The sequence below is a fragment of the Geotrypetes seraphini genome, chromosome 8, assembly GCF_902459505.1.
Source record: "Geotrypetes seraphini chromosome 8, aGeoSer1.1, whole genome shotgun sequence".
Classification (NCBI taxonomy): domain Eukaryota; kingdom Metazoa; phylum Chordata; class Amphibia; order Gymnophiona; family Dermophiidae; genus Geotrypetes; species Geotrypetes seraphini.
Window position 1 is genome coordinate 118,585,436 of NC_047091.1, and position 18,999 is coordinate 118,604,434.

At 42.9% G+C, this 18,999-nt stretch overlaps 1 protein-coding gene across 2 annotated transcripts in view; it reads right to left on the minus strand.

Moving 5' to 3' along the window:
- Positions 1 to 18,999, minus strand: part of RBM10 (RNA binding motif protein 10) — a 116,705-nt gene that overhangs the window by 13,895 nt on the left and 83,811 nt on the right. For both annotated transcript variants that reach the window (XM_033953930.1, XM_033953929.1), the window contains 3 exons: positions 4,536 to 4,685; positions 4,382 to 4,444; positions 1,900 to 2,085 (listed from right to left, as the gene is read on the minus strand). In XM_033953930.1, the coding sequence (XP_033809821.1) occupies positions 1,900 to 2,085; positions 4,382 to 4,444; positions 4,536 to 4,685 (399 nt within the window). The remainder of the gene's footprint in view (positions 1 to 1,899; positions 2,086 to 4,381; positions 4,445 to 4,535; positions 4,686 to 18,999) is intronic.

Here is an 18,999-nt window from a genome sequence, read left to right on the forward strand (position 1 = left end):
CATGACAATGCTCGCCCGCACATAGGAAATGTCGTCATTGAAAAACTACGCAAATACAGCTGAGAGGTGTTACCTCATGCTCCCTACAGTCCAGACATTAGTCCACCAGACTTTGAACTTTTTCCAAAGTTGAAACAACCTATGCGTGGACATCGCTTTGCATCTCTGGAAGAGCTTTCTTCCACCGTTACCCGAGCCATTGGGCAACTAAACAAAAATGGTGTCTTGGATGGAATAATGAAGCTTCCCGGACGTTGGGACTCAGTCATTGCAAAGCAGAAAGACTATATTGAAGGATTGTAAAGAAATACTTGAAAAAAATAAAATAAAATATGTAAATTTTAAAAAATAGTGTGCATTATTTATTTAATGACCCTCGTAAATTCTCAAAACTGTCACATTTTGATCAGTTCAACTTTTCTTCCTCTCTCCTCCACCCCCCATTGGCAACATGTCAACCTCTCTCTCTCACTGTCCTTTTCTCATTCCCTCCCTTGCTGCAAAGGAAGTGCGGAAAGAGAGAGATCCAGGGTGTCTCTCTCCCACTCTATCTACTGCCACATTCAATATTTCTCCTACTCATATCCTCCGGATCATGTGCAGCATTTTTCGCCACTGCCCACCAGCCCCATGCCCATTTCTCTTTGTTTCACCCCTCTCCGGCACAATGTCACATCTCTCCCTCCATCACTATGTCCAACATTCCTCCCCCTTGCATCCCTTTCAATCTGTCCCTCTGTTCCCTCTCCACCACCATAGCCAACATTTCTCCCTCTCACCCCTTTCCACCTCTTTGTTTACTCCTGGCAGAATTCTGTGCCTTTCTACATCACTTCATTCTGCTCCTGGATCCAACATCTCCCTTCTTCTCCCCTTCCATCTCCTGTGCATTTCTCTCTCCCTCTCATCGTCCAACACCTTTCTCTCTCTCCCTTCCTTATGCCCTGTATCAAATCTCTCTATCCTCCTCCATGCACTCTCTCTCCCTTCCTCTCCTCCATTATTTGCAATTTCATCTTCTCCAATCACCATGCATGTCTCCCTATACTCCCCCATCTTTCCTTCTTCTCACCCTCCCCTCTCCTCCCCCTGTGCCACCAGATTTTCTTCCTCTTACCTCTTCTCTCTTCCTGTGCCATCAGATATCCCTCCTCTTCTTCCCTGTACTTCAAGGCTTGCTTCTACGGGGGTCGCAGTATCAGCAGTGACTCTCACATGCTGCCTGTCGCTAACCCGGAAGTCTCCCCTCTGCTGCAGAGAGATTTCTGAGTCAGCGGCAGACAGCATGTGGGAATTGCAGCCGATCCCACGATATGATTCGATGCTGATTCCCCTCCCCCCCCCCGATCCCTAAACAACAGCAGAAAACAGGCTGCTTGGTGGCCTGCCCGCCAGGGCTTCCCTATGCTGTATCATCAGTGATGTCATCAGTGACATGGCAGAAGGAAGGCCCTAGCAGGCAGGCCGGGAGCAGCCTGTTCACTGCTGCTACTGCTCTGACCTGACCCGGAGAAAACGAATCCATTTAAATCAATTCACCAATTGATGAATCGATTTAGAATGAATCGGGCAACACTACAGCGGCTCACTTATCCCTAAGGGTACGCATACTGCATGTTTTTTTTATTAATAATTCAATAAAACAATGACACCTATCAGCTGATGTCAGTCACTTACCATGCTTCTGAGAGGATTGTTTTGTTTCTTTGGGGGTTTTTTTGGTGGGTTGTTTTTTTGTTTTTTTTTGGGGGGGGTTAAATTCCTACAATTTCTTATGCACCCAGGAATGTTGCTGAATTAATGAAAACATTGTGATTTTAAACTTTCCCCAAAACAATGCAACACTGTCTTAGAGATTAGCAGGAGCTAAACAGCCACTCTTCCTACATTATTCAATACCTTGTGTAAGTCAGAGAGCTGCTGATGACGTATCAGTGCCTCCTTGCTGGGAAACTGCCTCCTACACAGTAGGCAAGCCAATTTCTGCCAGTCTGTCAACAGATCCTCCTTACTGGTCACCTTCTCTGGCTCCTCCTCACTGTCACTCTCACCACTGTATGCTGCCACTAAGCCCCGGGGTGGACTCTGTGGATAGAAAATCAGACTGGCGTTAACAAGTTTCCAAATCCTGTATGCTGGAGATTCCTCTTCATTATTGCTGCACAACTATTTTTGTTTATTAAAAGTCTTTATATACGGCTTAATTTGCCAAATAAGATCAAAATAGTTAACAAAATAATCCAGTAAAATAATGAAAATGACATTAAAAAATAGGAAAGAAAAAGGAGAAAAAAAAAATAATATATATATATCTAATATAATAAAACGGTAAGCCGCGCATGCGCACTTCCTATGCGTGTGTCCGTTTTCCATGAGGTGTAGCGACCCATAGGAAGTGCGCATGCGCGGCTTACGGTCTGGCCTCACGCGAGGCAAGACAAGTGCGCATGCGCGCCCTTCCCTGCTCTCCACCTGCAGAGCGGCGGTTGCCGGCTGCTAGCACCTCCTGCCCTCTCCGTCGCCTCCCGGCTCCAGCGGCGTAGGCAGTACTATAAACACACTTCTTCGCGCCCTTCTCTGCTATTTCCTCTGCCGCATCTCTGATGACATCATCGGAGACAGACGCGGCAGAGGAAATCGCCAGTAGAAGGCCGCGAAGCAGCGTGTTTAAAGTGCTGCCTACGCGACTGGAGCCCCGAGGTTTGTCGGCGGTGGGAGGGTCAGGAGCAGGCAGTAAAAGAAGGGGGAGGGGCCAAACGGAGCAGGGAAGAGAAGGTAAGAGAAGGGAAAAGGGGAGTGGGGGAAAATGCTGCTACTGCTTCTACACAGGAAAGGGGGGGATAGGAGGGAAATGCTGTTGCTGCTGCATAGGGAAGTGGGATGGAAATGCTGCTGCACAGGGAAATGGGGAAAAATGACAGACAGACAGCGGGAGGGAGGGATACAGACAGACAGAAAGAAAGAAAGACAAAGGGGCAGGGAGAGGGACAGAAAGACAGACATAGAAAGGAGGCCAGAGAGAGAGTCAGCGGGAGAGGGAAAGGGGGCTGCTTTGGGGGAGGGGTGTGCTTGGGGAAAAAAGCTTTGCTCTGGGGGGGAAGATAGAAGGGGCCATGGAGAGACAGGGAGAGGGATAGGGGGCTGATTTGGGGGGAGGGATGTGCTGGGGGGAGACAGAAGGGGCCATGGAGAGATAGGGAAAGGGGCTGCTTTGGGGGGAGGTGTGCTGGGGACAGACAGCTTTGCTCTGGGGGGAAGACAGAAGAGGGCCATGGAGAGACATTTGGGGGGGAGGTGGGTGCTGGGGGCAGACAGCTTTGCTCGGGGAGGAGGGGGAGACAGAAGGATACAGACAGCGGCCAAGGAGAGAGAGATAAAGAAACACAGACAGACACATCTATTCTAGCACCCGTTAATGTAACGGGCTTAAAGACTAGTATATATATATATATATATATATATATCACAATATAAAAAATAACTTATGTCTGCAAAACCCTGAAAGAATTAAAAAACATTAGTATTAAGTCTCCCACGCCCTCACTCTTGCAAGGCAGCAGCAATCCTACTATTCCAGTACCATAACCTCATATACACATAAAGCTCTGCCAGTGTATTTCACCTAAAATCCAGGAAAAAAGTCTCAAGTCTGTCTGGCTGATATTGCTGCTTGGATGTTCCTCCACCACATCACAAAAATTCACCCCTTCCTCCCTGAGCACACTATCCAGACCCTTGTCCACACTCTTGTAACCTCACAATTAGACTACTGCAATCTACTTCTAACAGGTCTTCTGCTGAACCGCCTCTCCCCCCCTGCAATCTGTACAAAACTGCTGCACGACTTTTCTGCCAACCTCGCTACACTCACCTCACCCCTCTCCTCAAATCACTTCACTGGCTCCCTATCCGCCTTCACATACAGTTCAAATTCCTATTAACCTACAAGTGTGTTTTTCTGCAGCTCCTCAGTATCTCTCCTCTTTTCTATCTCCTTATACACCACCCAAGAACTTAGTTCATCAGACAAATTGCTTTTATCTCTACCCTTCTCCTCCCTTTCCAATTCCAGACTTCGTTTCTTTCTGTTTACTGTCCCGTGTGCCTGGAATAAACTACCCGAGTCCATCCATCCTTTATGACTCTGTACAGCACTGCATATCTCTGGTAGTGCTCTAGAAATATCAAATACTACAAACAGTAGTAGAACTACTTGCTATTTCAGTACAGACACACAGCTCTGCCAATATACCACACGCCTGCCTGCACCCCTTGCTATTCCAGTGGAGAAACCATACACAACCCTGTCAACGTATCTCACTCCTGCCAGTGTTTTAGTACAGTAAACATGTCTCATGTAGGCTGAAAGAAGAGGGCTCACCTGATCATCAATGATTGGTTTTGGGAACTCCAATCCACTCTGCTGCCTCTCTGTTAGGGTCCCCTATGAGACAAAATCAGAAAACCCATTTCAGCTTTCAAAAAGCATCTTAGATGTATCACCTGAATTGCTATTTTCAGTCTCCTCACAGTACCTTTTTTTCCAGAATGGCATAGCCTGCATCAGCTGTGGCCGATTCCCTGCGCTCATCATCTCGGAGCGAGTTGACTGGCTGGAAACTGTTCTTGAAATTTTCCTTCTGCTTGTTCAGGCTTCGGGCCCAACGTTCCATGTCCTTTGCAATCTTTTTGGGAGGGTGTAAAGAGAGCAAAAGACTATGTAAGGAAAAATTATATCTTACTTGTTAATTCTTTTTCTTTTAATCCTACCAGACCAGTCCAGAACCTAATCCTGCTTTATTCCCTTTGATCAGCAGAGGGAGATGGAGACTAAAAATCTGTGAGCTTTGCCCTATAAGGGAACCATAGAGCCTTAGGTCTTCAGTATTTCAAATGGCATAGTTGTGATGAATAAGTAATTCTACATCCATCTGACTTGTAAATTTTGTAAATAAATATCTACACTCTTAAGAAATGTAAGAATTAAAGAAAATAATCAAACAGCACTAAGAAAATACAATCCAAAACCTTACTCGACAACAACCAGAAGTTAAAATAATAGAACCAGTAAATTTTAGGCAGGAATCTAGACTGGTCTGGTAGGACTAAAGTAAAGAAAATTATTAGGTAAGACAAAACTTCTCTTTCCTTAGCAACCTTACCAGACCAGTCCAGAACCTGTGGGAAGTTGCAAAGCAATTCTCAAGAAGGGTGGGGCACCAAAATCCCTGCTAAGCACTTCAGCTCCAAACACTGCTTGTTCTTGCACCCCCATCATCGAACTATAATGCTTCACAAAGCATGAAAGGTTGGCTATGCTGCTGTTTTACAAATTTTAAATGATGCTACTTCCCACAATACTGCCAAAAGTGCTCTAGTGGAACATGGTCTTAGTTCTAGTGAGGAGTTGTTTAACTTTCAGTATACGAGGGCTGTTCAAAAAGTATCAGACTTTAATTTTTCTTATGTAGTTCAAGATGAATGATTAACTTTTCCCATGATAAGATATTTGATTAGGGGGGAAATGGGTGGGCTTTACTTGTTGTTATTTCATAATACAGGACTACTTGAATAGTTTTACAGTAATGAAACTTTTATATATTATTGAGTAGGGAGGGAGGGGAGGGGAGGTTATTCTATTCAATAAGAATAATTTAAATATTATATTTCTTACATAATTTTTTAAATATTACAGAATATTAATTTGTTATGAAATGTTATACTTAAAGCATATATGAGAGTTAATCAAGTGTGTATCTTTAAGTGCATATGAGTTTAACTGCTACACTTGTTATAACATGCAAAAATGAATAAAGAATTTAAAACAAAAAAAAATAATTTTTCTTATGTAAACAAATAAAGCTAGGGAGGCATGGTTTGGTGCATGTATGTAGGCAACCCTAATGCGCACACTTGATTTTTTCCTGCCTACAGAAGCTGTTAGTCGCCGGCAGACCACCGACGAGTAAGCAAGTGTAAGTGAACGCCATCCAATTTTCATTTTTGACAACATGACAGAAAAAGTTGAACGCTACTGCATTAAATTTTGGGTAAAGCTTGGCGATTACCAAGTGGAAACGATCCGTAAGATTCAATAGGCCTTCGGGGACGAAGCAAAGGGCACCACATAGATAAAGGAGTGGTACAACTGCTTCAGAGATGGCCGCACATCAGTGGAGAGTGAAGCACGTTTTGGTAGGCCCTCAACATCCAGAAATGAGATTGTCATTGACCAAGTGAGGATCCTGGTGATGCAGGATCATCGATTCATCAAGGGGTACTACCAAGAGGTTCTGCATCATCTTCGTAACGCTGTGAGACACAAACTGCCGTACCCGAGGACAGCGGACAATTGGCAGTTCCATCATGATAATGCACCTGCCCATTCTTCACATTTGATACAGAGTTTCCTGGCCAAACACAATACACCTGTGATTCCTCAGGCTCCCTACTCTCCCAACATGGCTCCGTGTGACTTCTGGCTTTTCCCCAAGTTGAAAATGCCCCTGAAAGGGACCAGATTTCAGTCAAGAGAAGACATCATGCAGAATGCAACGGACCAGTTGCGAGCAATCTCAAAAGAGGCGTTCCAGCGCTGCTTCTGACAGTGGCAGAACTGTTGGAAGAAGTGTGTGGCAGTCCAAGGGGACTACTTTGAAGGAGATTAGTATAAGATTGTTTTATTTGAATACGAGTATTTTTTATGAATAAAGGTCTGATAGTTTTTGGACAGCCCTTGTATACGCTGAAAAAAAAAATCATCTTCCTCAGCAACTGTGAAATAGCAACTTTCGAGATGGGAGATTCAAAAAAGATGATGCAAAGAGGACAAGTAATCTGATTTCTGAGAGACATTAGTGACTTCCAGATATCTAAGAAGTGTATATACATCAAGAAATTGTTGCAATCTAAATGCTTCTCCATATTTCTTTCTGCTAAAAGAGAGGCAGACAATGTTGCATTTGACAAGCTACAGACATTACACGTACATTTAAAAGACCCAAACCTCTCTTGTCCTTAGGTATTGTAATCTTAATATATGACAATCTCACTTTCTTCTCAGACCATATAATGAAAGATTAGGTTCTTAACCGGATAATCTTCTGTTAATCTACTACAGAGGCTATGTGTATGATGATCAATCCATTCCTGCGAACTGGACTTGCAAAAGTGAGAATATTTACAGCTTTGAGCACCTCCCATATAGAAGCTGAGCACAGTGTACTCTCCAGTTATGTCCCAAAGCAATCAAGCTCCACTGGAACAGAATACAAAGAAGGAGAGGTAGGGGAACCTCCCTGCATACAATGAACAATTCTGTTTTGCTACTACCGTCCCCAGGACAGAATGAGCAGACAGATGAAGAAATGTTTTCAGAGATTAGGAAAGCTGGCAAATTAGGCAACAGTATAGCAATGGATGATTTCATTTACACCACAAATAATAGGAAGAAGATGTGTTACCTCAATCAGAATCTTCACTAATACACACCAGTAAATAAATGCAGGAGTCCTTCCCATATTCATATACATATATTTCACACAACTCCCAGTAAATATACAAATATATATGTAATGGTAAAGAAAAAGACCTCAGTTCATCTTCATGTGTCAGAATAAAACTCCACCATCTAAAATAGCCAGTCTGGAAATAAATATGTATCAAAAATCCTTTATAATGAAATAAATGTAATCATTATAAAGGATTATTGATACATTTATTTATTCATTAAAGCTTTTTATTAGTTTGGATGATGAATGTATTTTATAGTTTGTATTGTGCAAACTTGTAGCGTTATTCTAGTTTTTATTGACATTTTGGAAAAACAGGACAGGATGATGTTTAATCTTATAATATGTCTAAGTATATTTTGATTATGTATATTTTTATTGTAACCCACTTAGGCATTAAGAGGAGAAGACATTTTTTTTAAATAAATAAATAATTTTCAAAAGGACGACTATAATAAAATAAAGAAAATGGTTAAAAAGAAGCTAAAAGGATCAGTTACAATAGTTAGGACTGTAAACCAGGTGTGGATGTAATTTAAAAATACCATCGTGAAAGACTAGACCAGATGTATTCCACATATTAACGAAAGTGGAAAGAAAAGGCATTAATAAAGAAAGAATATGAAGAGAAATTTGCCAAAGAGGCAAAAACTCATAGTAACAATTTTTTTAGGTACATCAGAAACAGAAAATCTGTGAGTAATCCGTGGGATGGTCGGATGATCAAGGAGCAAAAGGAGTGCTCAGGGAGGTTAAGGCCATATCAAAGAAACTGAATGAATTCTTTGCTTTGGTTTTTACGGAAAAAAAATGTAAGAGATCTCTACCTGAACTGGAAATGGTTTTCAAGGGTGATGTGGAGGAACTGAAAGAAATCTCGGTGAATCTGGGAAATGTACTAAGCCAAATCGACAAGTTAAAATGTGACAAATCCCTACTGGGACATCCTAAGAACAATATACACCTAGGTCATCTTAAAGAACCACATCAATCCGCCCAACAGCCTTACAAAGTATAATCCAAAAAATCTTAGCGATACCAAACAGTCTCGTCAGGAAGAAACACACTATCCCACAATCATGAATCTCCCACTAATCCTATTAATCTTTCTAATAAATGGTAGCATCAAAAATGTTAACTCGCTCTACCCACAACTACAATCAACCTACTACCCCGACCTATCAGACACGCACATCATTAACCCACAGGTAGACACAATAAATCACATTAATGTTATCTCAAATAAAAAAAGACACCAACGAACCTTTAAAAAAAGAACAAGGGAAGTAAAACCCATCAGAACCACCACCTCCACCGAAACTATCACAACCACATCTATTCCCTGTGCATATCTTAATACAAGATCTGTCCGGAATAAGGCCTTCCTAATTAAAGATTGGATCATAAGCAAGCAAACAGCCTGCCTCTTCCTAACCGAAACATGGCTATTGTCTGAAGATGATCCAATAATAATTGATCTCCTACCTGACAATTTTAAAATCCTTACGCTAAACTGCGCAGATAAAAAAGGTGGAGGATTAGCAATTATTCTTAAAGAGGGATTTGAATTCGAACTAGTGAACTCCAAAGCAACCGACAAACTAGAGATCTTAGTCCAGGGGTGTCCAATGTTGGTCCTCGAGGGCCGCAGTCCAGTCGGGTTTTCAGGATTTCCCCAATGAATATGCATTGAAAGCAGTGCATGCAAATAGATCTCATGCATATTCATTGGGGAAATCCTGAAAACCCGACTGGACTGCGGCCCTCGAGGACCAACATTGGACACCCTTGTCTTAGTCTGTAAAATCAGTAACAATCAACTAGAAGAATCCCTATCTTGCATACTATTCTATGTCCCACCAAAAAGCTGGCCCAAAGCCAAAGAGGACTTCTGTGAATTTGTCCTACACAATTCAATTGGGCCTTCCTACAATATCATAGCAGGAGACGTAAACATACACCTAGATGAAGAGAACAATGCAGACACAAAAGAGTTTAAAAACTTTCTTTCCCTACTCAACTACAACCCCCCTGTACCCACACAAACACACGAAAAAGGCCATCATTTAGATGTGGTAGCCATGTCCACAAAGGAAATCCTTAACCCTGCAATCTTTCTACCTGTAGGCTCCTGGTGTCACGACATCTGGTCTGACCATTTCACTTACTATTTCAAATTAATCTGGTCTCACCGAAAATCTAAAACACGTCCAAAGATAAAAAGAGAGCATCACACAAGAGGGTACATTAATCCAGAAGACTACTGGTCTCAATACGAACTGCAAACGGAGATAGTAAAAGGAGTCGATTTCTGGGATCACAGGACAACAACCAGCACATCAATCCTAGATAAAATAGCCCCTAAACGCAAAAGCAATGCAAACAAATATAGCAAATGGTTTGACACCGAACTCCTAAAATCAAAACAACTAGCTAGACGACTAGAAAGAACCTGGAAAAAAAACAGGAGAATTGGCAGACCGTAACAAATGGAGAGCCAACATAAAAACCTACAAACAACTAATAAAAGACAAACGTAAAGCATTCTACTCTACTAAAATCACTTATTTTGCAATAGTTCTCAAGGAATCAATACAAAGGAGCTGTTCAACCTGATCACAAATCTATTTGACACTACTCGTTACACCATACCCGTGCACAACTCTAAACTACCCTCTGCAAATGACCTAGCGCTGCATTTTGATTCAAAAATTAAAAACCTAAGCAACAACTGTTTAAAAAAACGTCCCCAGCGACCACCAAATAGCTAACGCTCAAGGAAACGAAATACCAGCAGATATGATCTGGAATTCCTTTCAAGATTTAGACTGGAATAACTACACCAAACTATACAACAAATACTCTAAATCTTACTGCATCCTGGACTCATGCCCCCCGGAAATTATGAAAGCAGCGCCATTAGAATTTAAATTATCATTGCTACACTACTTAGCCCATAACCTAAAAAACGGGAAGTTCCTCACTAACAACGGTCACATAATAATAACCCCAATCCTAAAAAATAGAAAAGAACCATCAACGTTAATAACCAACTACAGACCTATAGCATCCATCCCACTTATTGTAAAAATCATGGAGGAATTGGTTCACACCCAGCTGATGGAATATCTCAACCAGTTCTCACTCCTCCATGAAACTCAATCCAGCTTTAGACCTTTATTCAGTACAGAGACAGTAATCACGGCCATCTTAGACTATCTAAGACTATTGTTTAGCAAGGGTCTCAATGCCCTGATCTTGCAATTTGATATGAGCTCTGCTTTCGATCTGGTAGATCATGAGAAATTGCTTCAATGCCTGGATGCCATTGACATCAGGGATGAGGTTTAAACTGATTTTGGGGCTTCCTTACATCTCACACCTATCAGGTACGTTTCAACTACGATCTCTCCGATACCTGGAGCAATTCTTCCAGTGTGCCACAAGGGTCACCGCTATCCCCATTGCTTTTCAATGTCTACATGTCCTCACTGGGCATGCAATTGACCCAGCTAGGGATAAAACTATTCAGTTACGCAGATGACTTTACGCTCATCATCCCATTTGCTAACTATCTCGGAAACCATTCCCAAGACAACAGAAGCAATAAATGTGATGGAACAATGGATGACAGACTTCAAGCTCAATTCAGAAAAAATGAAATTCTTCATTGCTTCCCCTCACCCGTTTGACACCAAAACCCCACTAAGCATCAACGATCTTAGTTACCCTATTCAGTCCACCATGAAGATACTGGGTGTAACTCTAGATCAGTGCCTAACCATGAAAGACCAGGTGGACTCCTTAATCAGAAGGGGTTTTTTCACTCTCTGGAAACTGAGATCCGTTAAGTCATATTTTGATACGTCAGCATTCAGAATTCTGGTATAATCCCTCGTACTAAGTCAACTTGACTACTGCAACATCGCCTATTTAGCAATTTCCCAAAAGAATATGCGATGTCTGCAGCTTGTGCAAAATGCAGCGGTCAGACTAATCTTCGGGTTAAAGAAGTTTGATCGCGTAACTCCTTATTACCGGCAGTTGCACTGGCTACCGACAGAAGCACGCGTAAAGTTTAAGTTCGCCTGCATCTGCTTCAAAGTACTATATGGTTTAGCCCCTAAATACATAACAGACCTTTTCACCTTCTCTACCAACAAACACAAGAGAATCTCACATCTGAACTTCGTTTCCCCCCCAGTCAGAGATTGCAAATTAAAAAAACACTACGAACACCTTCTCTCACATCAAGCAGCAATATGGGGCAAAGACCTAAAACAACTGCTCTCGCCCTCCACTTACAAGGAATTCAGGAAGTGCCTAAAAACATACCTATTCCTGAAGTACCTAGACAACTGACCCGCACTTCACTCTCAACAACGGTTTTCTTGACCTATTTCTCACTCTCTTCTCTCTTCAGGTCACCCATTTTGTACCTCTTGTAATCTTTTGTAAACCGCATAGAACTTCACGGTATTGCAGTATATAAACTGTTATTATTATTATTATTATTATTAAAACATGAAAATGCTGACCTGTTGTTAATAATCTGTAACCTGTCGCTAAAATCATCTCTAGTACCTGAAGATTGGAGGGTGGCCAATGTTATGCCGATTTTTTTTAAAAGGGTTCCGGGGACATCCAGGAAATTACAAACCAGTAAGCTTGATTTCAATGCCAGGTAAAACAGTGGAAACAATTATAAAAAATAAAATTGTGAAACATGTAGACAAACATGATTTAATAAGACAGAATCAGCACAGGTTCAGCCAAGGGAGATCTAGCCTCACCAATTTGCTTGACTTCTTTGAAGGTGTAAATAAACATGTGGCTAAAGGTGAGCTGGTTGATGCAGTGTATCTAGATTTTCAGAAAGTTTTTGACAAAGTTCCTCATGAGAGGCTCCTGAGAAAATTAAAGTGTCATGGGATAGGTGGCAAAGTTCAGTTGTGGATTAGGAATTGGTTATTGGATAGAAAACAGACAGTAGGTTTAAATGGTAATTTTTCTAAATGGAGGAGAATTAACAGTGGCGTGCCGCAGGGATCTGTACTGGGACCGGTGCTATTTAACTTATTTATAAATGATCTGGAAATTGGGACGATGAGTGAGGTGATTAAATTTGCAGATGACACTAAACTGTTCAAAGTTGTTAAAACGCATGCAGATTGTGAAAAATTGCACGCAGGTCTTAAGAAATTGGAAGACTGTGCGTCCAAGTGGCAGATGAAATTTAATGTGGATAAATGCAACAACAACCCAAATCACAGTTACTGGATGCTAGGGTCCACCTTTAAGGATTTGGGTGTCATTGTGGACAATATGATGAAACCTTCCGCCCAATGTGCGATGGCAGCCAAAAAAGCAAACAAGATGCTAAAAATTATTTTAAAAGGGATGCGTTCAATTCTGGTCTCCTTATCTCAAGAAAGATATGGCGGCACTAGAAAAGATTCAAAGAAGAGCGGCCAAGATGATAAAGGGGATGGAACTCCTCTCATACGAGGAAAGACTTAAAAGGTTAAGGCTCTTCAGATTGGAAAAGAGACAGCCAAGGAGAGATAAGATTGAAGTCTACAAAATCCTAAGTAGAGTAGAACAGGCACAGGTGGATCGATTTTTCACTCTGTCAAAAATTACAAAGACTAGGAGACACACTTTTAAAACCAATAGGAGGAAATATTTTTTCCACTCAGAGAATAGTTAAGCTCCGGAACGCGTTGCCAGAGGTTGTGATAAGAGTGGATAGCATAGCTGATTTTAAGAAGGGTTTGGACAATTTCCTGGAGGAAAAGTCCATAGTCTGTTATTGATAAAGACATGGGGCAAGTTAACTGCTTGCCCTGTATCAGAAGCATGGAATGTTGCTACTCTTTGGGTTTTTGCCATGTACTAGTGACCTGGATTGGCTCCCGTGAGAATGGGCTACTGGGCTTGATGGACCTTGTTTGTTATTTTTCTTTCAGTCTCTTCCTATATTAGTCCCTAGGGGCACTCTTGAGACCTTAAAAAAGGATTTTCACCTGTTTGTTTGGGGACATAATTCCCCAATATTGGCTAAATCCTTTTTGTGGCAGGGTACAGAATAGAGAAGGTAGAGGGCTGTCAAATTTGGTGTGGTATTACTGAGCTGCCGAATTCAAGCAATTGTTTGATTGGGAGTTTTCCCCTTTTAAACCTTGTGTTTTGTTACATCAATTATGTTCCCAAGCTATTCCATTACGACACCTGATTTGGGTGTCCCATATCGGGAAACCTTTGAAAGGTGTTCTTGCTAACCCATACGTTTAACACTTATTGGGACTTTGGCACAAAGTGAAAAAAAAGTATAGAGGGCCATCGGGCATTTCATCTTTATCCTCTCGGTCCTTTCTTAAACATTTTTCAAGCAGGCAGGGAAGGGGCGGTATTTTTACACAGGGTTTACTTAGGTTTCATCAGTTTTTAGATGTGGACGAAATGGTCCCTTTTGAGGCATTGCGGATTTGTATTAGTTACTTCTGGTTACGTATTTCCCTATCTACAAATTAAACATTATATTGCCAGTCAAGGGTGGTTACAGGAGGATCCTGATACTGAGAAACGGGAAAATTTGTGTATGGCCTTAGACAAATTGAAGGGTCCTATTTCCTTATTGTACAGATTCTTTAGTAACCGAGTTTTTACAAAAAATAAATTTATGATATCCTTGAAATTAGATATGGGTATTGAACTTACTCGTTATGAGTGAAAGAGAGTGTTTATTGAGGTTTCTAAATCATCTGTGTTGATCAAAGAAAATGCTTATAAAATTCTCACATGCTTGTATTACCATTCCATACCATACCATACCAATCTTGTATCCCGCAAATGTCAGCTAGGAATCATTGTTACATTACAATTGCTAGAGACATAGATAATACAAAGAAATTGCATGGAAGATATCATGCAAGGAACTGCATGGGAATGGGTCAATGCACTGAGGATAAAAGGTGAGTGCTTTCTTTTAAGGACCACATCCACCTTTCGATCCTGTGCGTCCTTCAGCATCACTCCAACCTCACTAGGAAGGGAGGTGTGCTTGGTCAACCTTCAGCTGTACATGTGCTGGAAGTTCAGAGCCATAGGATAGAGCTTAGACATAGCTCTGACCAACATTAGAGAACTTCAGGCAACTGGGGAGTAGGAGATTCCTCCGCCACCACACACTTGTGCTTCACCCCATCACTGCTCAGAACTTCTGAGCAGGATCTCTTCCCCTTAAACTGGATCTTCTGGGATTTCGGAGGTTCCAAGATCTTGGAGGACTGAATAGAGGCCAAGCCCGAAGCTCCGCCCCTTCCTCTCGTGCCCCTTGGCACACAGCCACTCCTCTACTAGTAAATCCATGCAAAACACACAGGAACTGGGGCTAAAATGGCCTGGGGTATTCATGAGAAATGAACTCTAGGCAAATTGAGTGTTTTAGAGGCAGAAAAAATTAAGTTTAGTAAAGATTGCTATAAATCCAAGATGACCGCCCTCAGGAAATTCACACCAAAACAGGCCATTGGAGATGAATCCAAAAATAAAAAGTAGTGATTTTTAGGAGGGGGGAACCAAATTCTAACCTCAAACTCTTAAAAATAAAATTTCCAGACTCCCTGATTTTACCCATAGGGAATAATGGGAGTACTCACTGTAACTTCTGGTGCATGTAAGCTTGCAGCAACCTGCCTGCAGGTAAAAGATTTCTGCTTCAGAAATGTGTTAGAACTAGACTGTCAAAGGAAATCTTCTGGATGCCAGTCAGGAGGACCTTGACAGCTGACTCCCACCCTCGAAATTCCTCACATAGCGACAAGGGGGAGAAACTATGCAGCTAGCTCCCTGATACCCAGAGGGTTGTTACACAGGGGCCTCACAGGCTGTGCTCAAGCCCCTGATTAAATCAGCGGGTAAGCAGCTCCTAGAGGAATGGACCACAAGCTCCTGAATGGACACAAAGCAGGCTTGCTCCACAGGTACTTGATGAGATTGGCCTGGGAGCAGCAGTCCACCCATGCGGGACTGGGTCTTTTCCCCCCAGCATGGTAAGCCCAAGAAGGGGACCTCTGAGCACCGAAGTCACAAAAAAATTCAAAAAAACTGACGGAATAATACCTGAACATAACAAAACAAACAAACAAAAAGCAGAGCAGATCAGAGTACACCTTAGTTCATTTGCAGAAGGAAAAACTGAAGAGGGAGAAGGGGAGGATTTCAAGATCTTAAAGAGACACACCTTTCTGCTGTCTTTCAGTTAGTGGGAATCAACAGCTAAAGTATGGACTCTTGTGTATAAGTACCAGAATGGTCTTGTAGGGTTGAGGAATTTGGTATGGCAGTCCTGTGTCCAATTTGCTGTGAATTAACCACCAAAACAGATTCCTTCAGAGGGTCCAATATACCGGACTCAGAGGAGCTCATGAGTGGGGAGCAGGCCAAAAGATTGGGGCATATAGAGGTAAGTCGGGAGGATGTCCTCAAGCAGATTGACAGACTGAAAAGCGGCAAATCACCGGGACCGGACGGGATCCACCCAAGGGTTCTAAAGAAACTAAGTCAGGAAATAGCGGGCGCAATCCAGCATGTTTGCAACCTATCCTTGAAAACTGGAGAGGTACCAGAGGACTGGAAACTGGCGAATGTCACACCTATCTTTAAGAAGGGATCGAGAGGTGACCCCGGGAACTACAGGCCGGTGAGCCTGACTTCAGTTATAGGGAAGATGGTGGAAGCAATGATCAAGGACAGCATTTGCGAGCACATCGAGAAAAATGGCCTACTGCGGACAAGCCAGCACGGATTCTGTAAGGGAAGGTCGTGCCTGACAAACCTTCTGTACTTCTTTGAGGGAATAAGCAGTCAGGTGGACAAAGGGGAACCCATAGACATCATTTACCTCGATTTTCAAAAGGCCTTTGACAAGGTGCCACATGAAAGGCTGCTTAGGAAGTTGTGGAACCACGGGGTGGGCGGGGATGTACACAGATGGATCAAGCACTGGCTGTCAGGTAGACTACAGAGGGTCGGAGTAAAGGGCCAATATTCTGACTGGCGGGGAGTCACGAGCGGTGTGCCGCAGGGATCGGTGCTGGGGCTGCTACTCTTCAACATATTTATCAATGACCTGGAAACGGAGGCAAAGTGTGAGGTTATAAAATTTGCAGACGATACCAAGCTCTGCGCCAGAGTTAGGACCAGGGAGGAGTGTGAGGAACTGCAAAGGGACCTCAATAAGCTGGAGGACTGGGCAAACAAATGGCAAATGCGCTTTAACGTAGATAAATGCAAGGTCATGCACATAGGGAAAAAGAACCGTTGTTCGAGTATAAAATGGGGGGGAGATTGCTAGAAGACACCGGACTTGAGAGAGACTTGGGTGTGCTAGTGGATCCATCCATGAAACCATCCGCACAGTGTGCAGCAGCCTCGAAGAAAGGCAACAGGATGCTGGGCATCATCAAGAGGGGCATATCAACCAGGACGCGGGAAGTCATCATGCCGCTGTATCGAGCGATGGTGCGCCCACATCTGGAATACTGCGTTCAATATTGGTCGCCGCACCTCAAGAAGGACATGGCAGTTCTTGAGAGAGTCCAAAGGAGGGCAACGAAACTGGTAAGAGGGCTGGGAAACTGCCCATATGCTGAGAGGCTGGATAAACTGGGGCTCTTCTCTCTGGAAAAGAGGAGGCTCAGAGGGGATATGATAGAGACCTTCAAAATACTTAGGGGCATAGAGAGGGTGGACAGGGACAGGTTCTTCAGACTAAAAGGGACGACAGGTACAAGGGGGCACTCAGAGAAACTGAAGGGAGATAGGTTCAAATCAAATGCAAGGAAGTTTTTCTTCACCCAAAGGGTCGTGGACAAATGGAATGCGCTCCCGGAGGAAGTGATCCGGCAGAGTACAGTACAGGGATTCAAACAGGGATTGGACAGATTCCTGAGGGAAAAGGGGATCGTGGGGTACTGAGGGAGGTGCTGGGGTGTTGCATAAGTATAGACAGCTCACCAGGTTGTGCAGGTGCAAGGCCGGAGGGTTAGGACATTGATGGGAAGATAGGACTTCGATGAGAAACCTAGGGGGCAAGGGGGCCCCTTCTGGTGATTAAGGCAGGTCATGACCTGTTGGGCCGCCGCGGGGGCGGACTGCTGGGTGGGATGGACCTCTGGTCTGACCCGGCAGAGGCACTGCTTATGTTCTTATGTTATGTCTCCATGGTTCGAGTTCATTGGGAAAACAAGGTTTATGAACCTGTCTGAAGTTGAGATGTGCCACTGGACAGCATATGACCTAACACTCTCAATATTTGTCAAAGTGATGCCCATTTTATCTAGCATTCCTCTTAGGTCACTGAGGTGAGAACACCTACCCAGTGGGCTGGAAGGAAAGTGCTGACATTAATCATGTCTAGCAAGGCTGCTGGGATGATGGAAATGGTATATATTATGAACCCTAGTAGATCCAGCACCAAAATGGTTATGAGCATTGATTCCCTCGTACTTTACACTCTGCTGTTCTTTTGACCAACCTATCAACCAGTTAGGAAAACACATGCAATCCCAGTCTATGTAGCAATGCTCTGACTCCTGCTAGATATTTAGTGAAAACCCTGGGTGCTTATATAAAGCTGAATGGCTGAACATAGTACCAGTGTATGCCTAGTAGCACTATAAAATTATTAATAGTAGTAGTGGAGTTCCCTATCCAGAAAAGTTTCCCCAACTCAGAAAAGGACTTTTTCTGCTGTTTCTGAAGGAAGACAAATCATTCTGTACCAACCTACTTTCTCTTCATAGGGTCATCCCGCCCCCTCCAATCCAGTACAAAAGAGCTGTTGTAGCATGAAGAACACACCCCCAGAACCATGGCTTAGTGCAGGGGTGGGCAACTTCGGTCCTTGAGGGCCAGAATCCAGTCGGGGTTTCAGGGTTTTCCCAATGAATATGCATGAGAGCTATTTGCATGCACTGCTTTCAATGCATATTCATTGGGGAAATCCTGAAAACCCGATTGGATTCCAGCCCTCGAGGACCGGAGTTGCCCACCCCTGGCTTAGTGTATTCTGCTGGGGCTTTTCTGTCAGTAGTATCTGTTCCTCATCTCAGGTGCATCAGCCACAAAAATTTATGTTACGGCTTAACTGATCTTTGGTGCACTCTTCCAGAAAACACATGCCCATTCAAGCTTTTCTGTCAGAGCTAGGTAAAGCACCCCTCTCCCCAAAAGAATCAAGATCTCAGTTTAAATATAAAGAAAAGGTATACAGTACAACCCTACCAGTGTGAAGTTTCTTTATCTGCTTTCCAGGTCTGTGAAAATTACCTTATTGAGAGGAAAGTTAAATAGTTTATAAGGTGGATCTGCCAAAAACAAGAGGGGGTGGGAGGGAGAGAGGATCTCAGACTCCTCCAGCACTTCCCCTTCACTCTTTTTATTTATTTTTTTTAACAGAGCAAAGCCAGATAAACAGGTACCC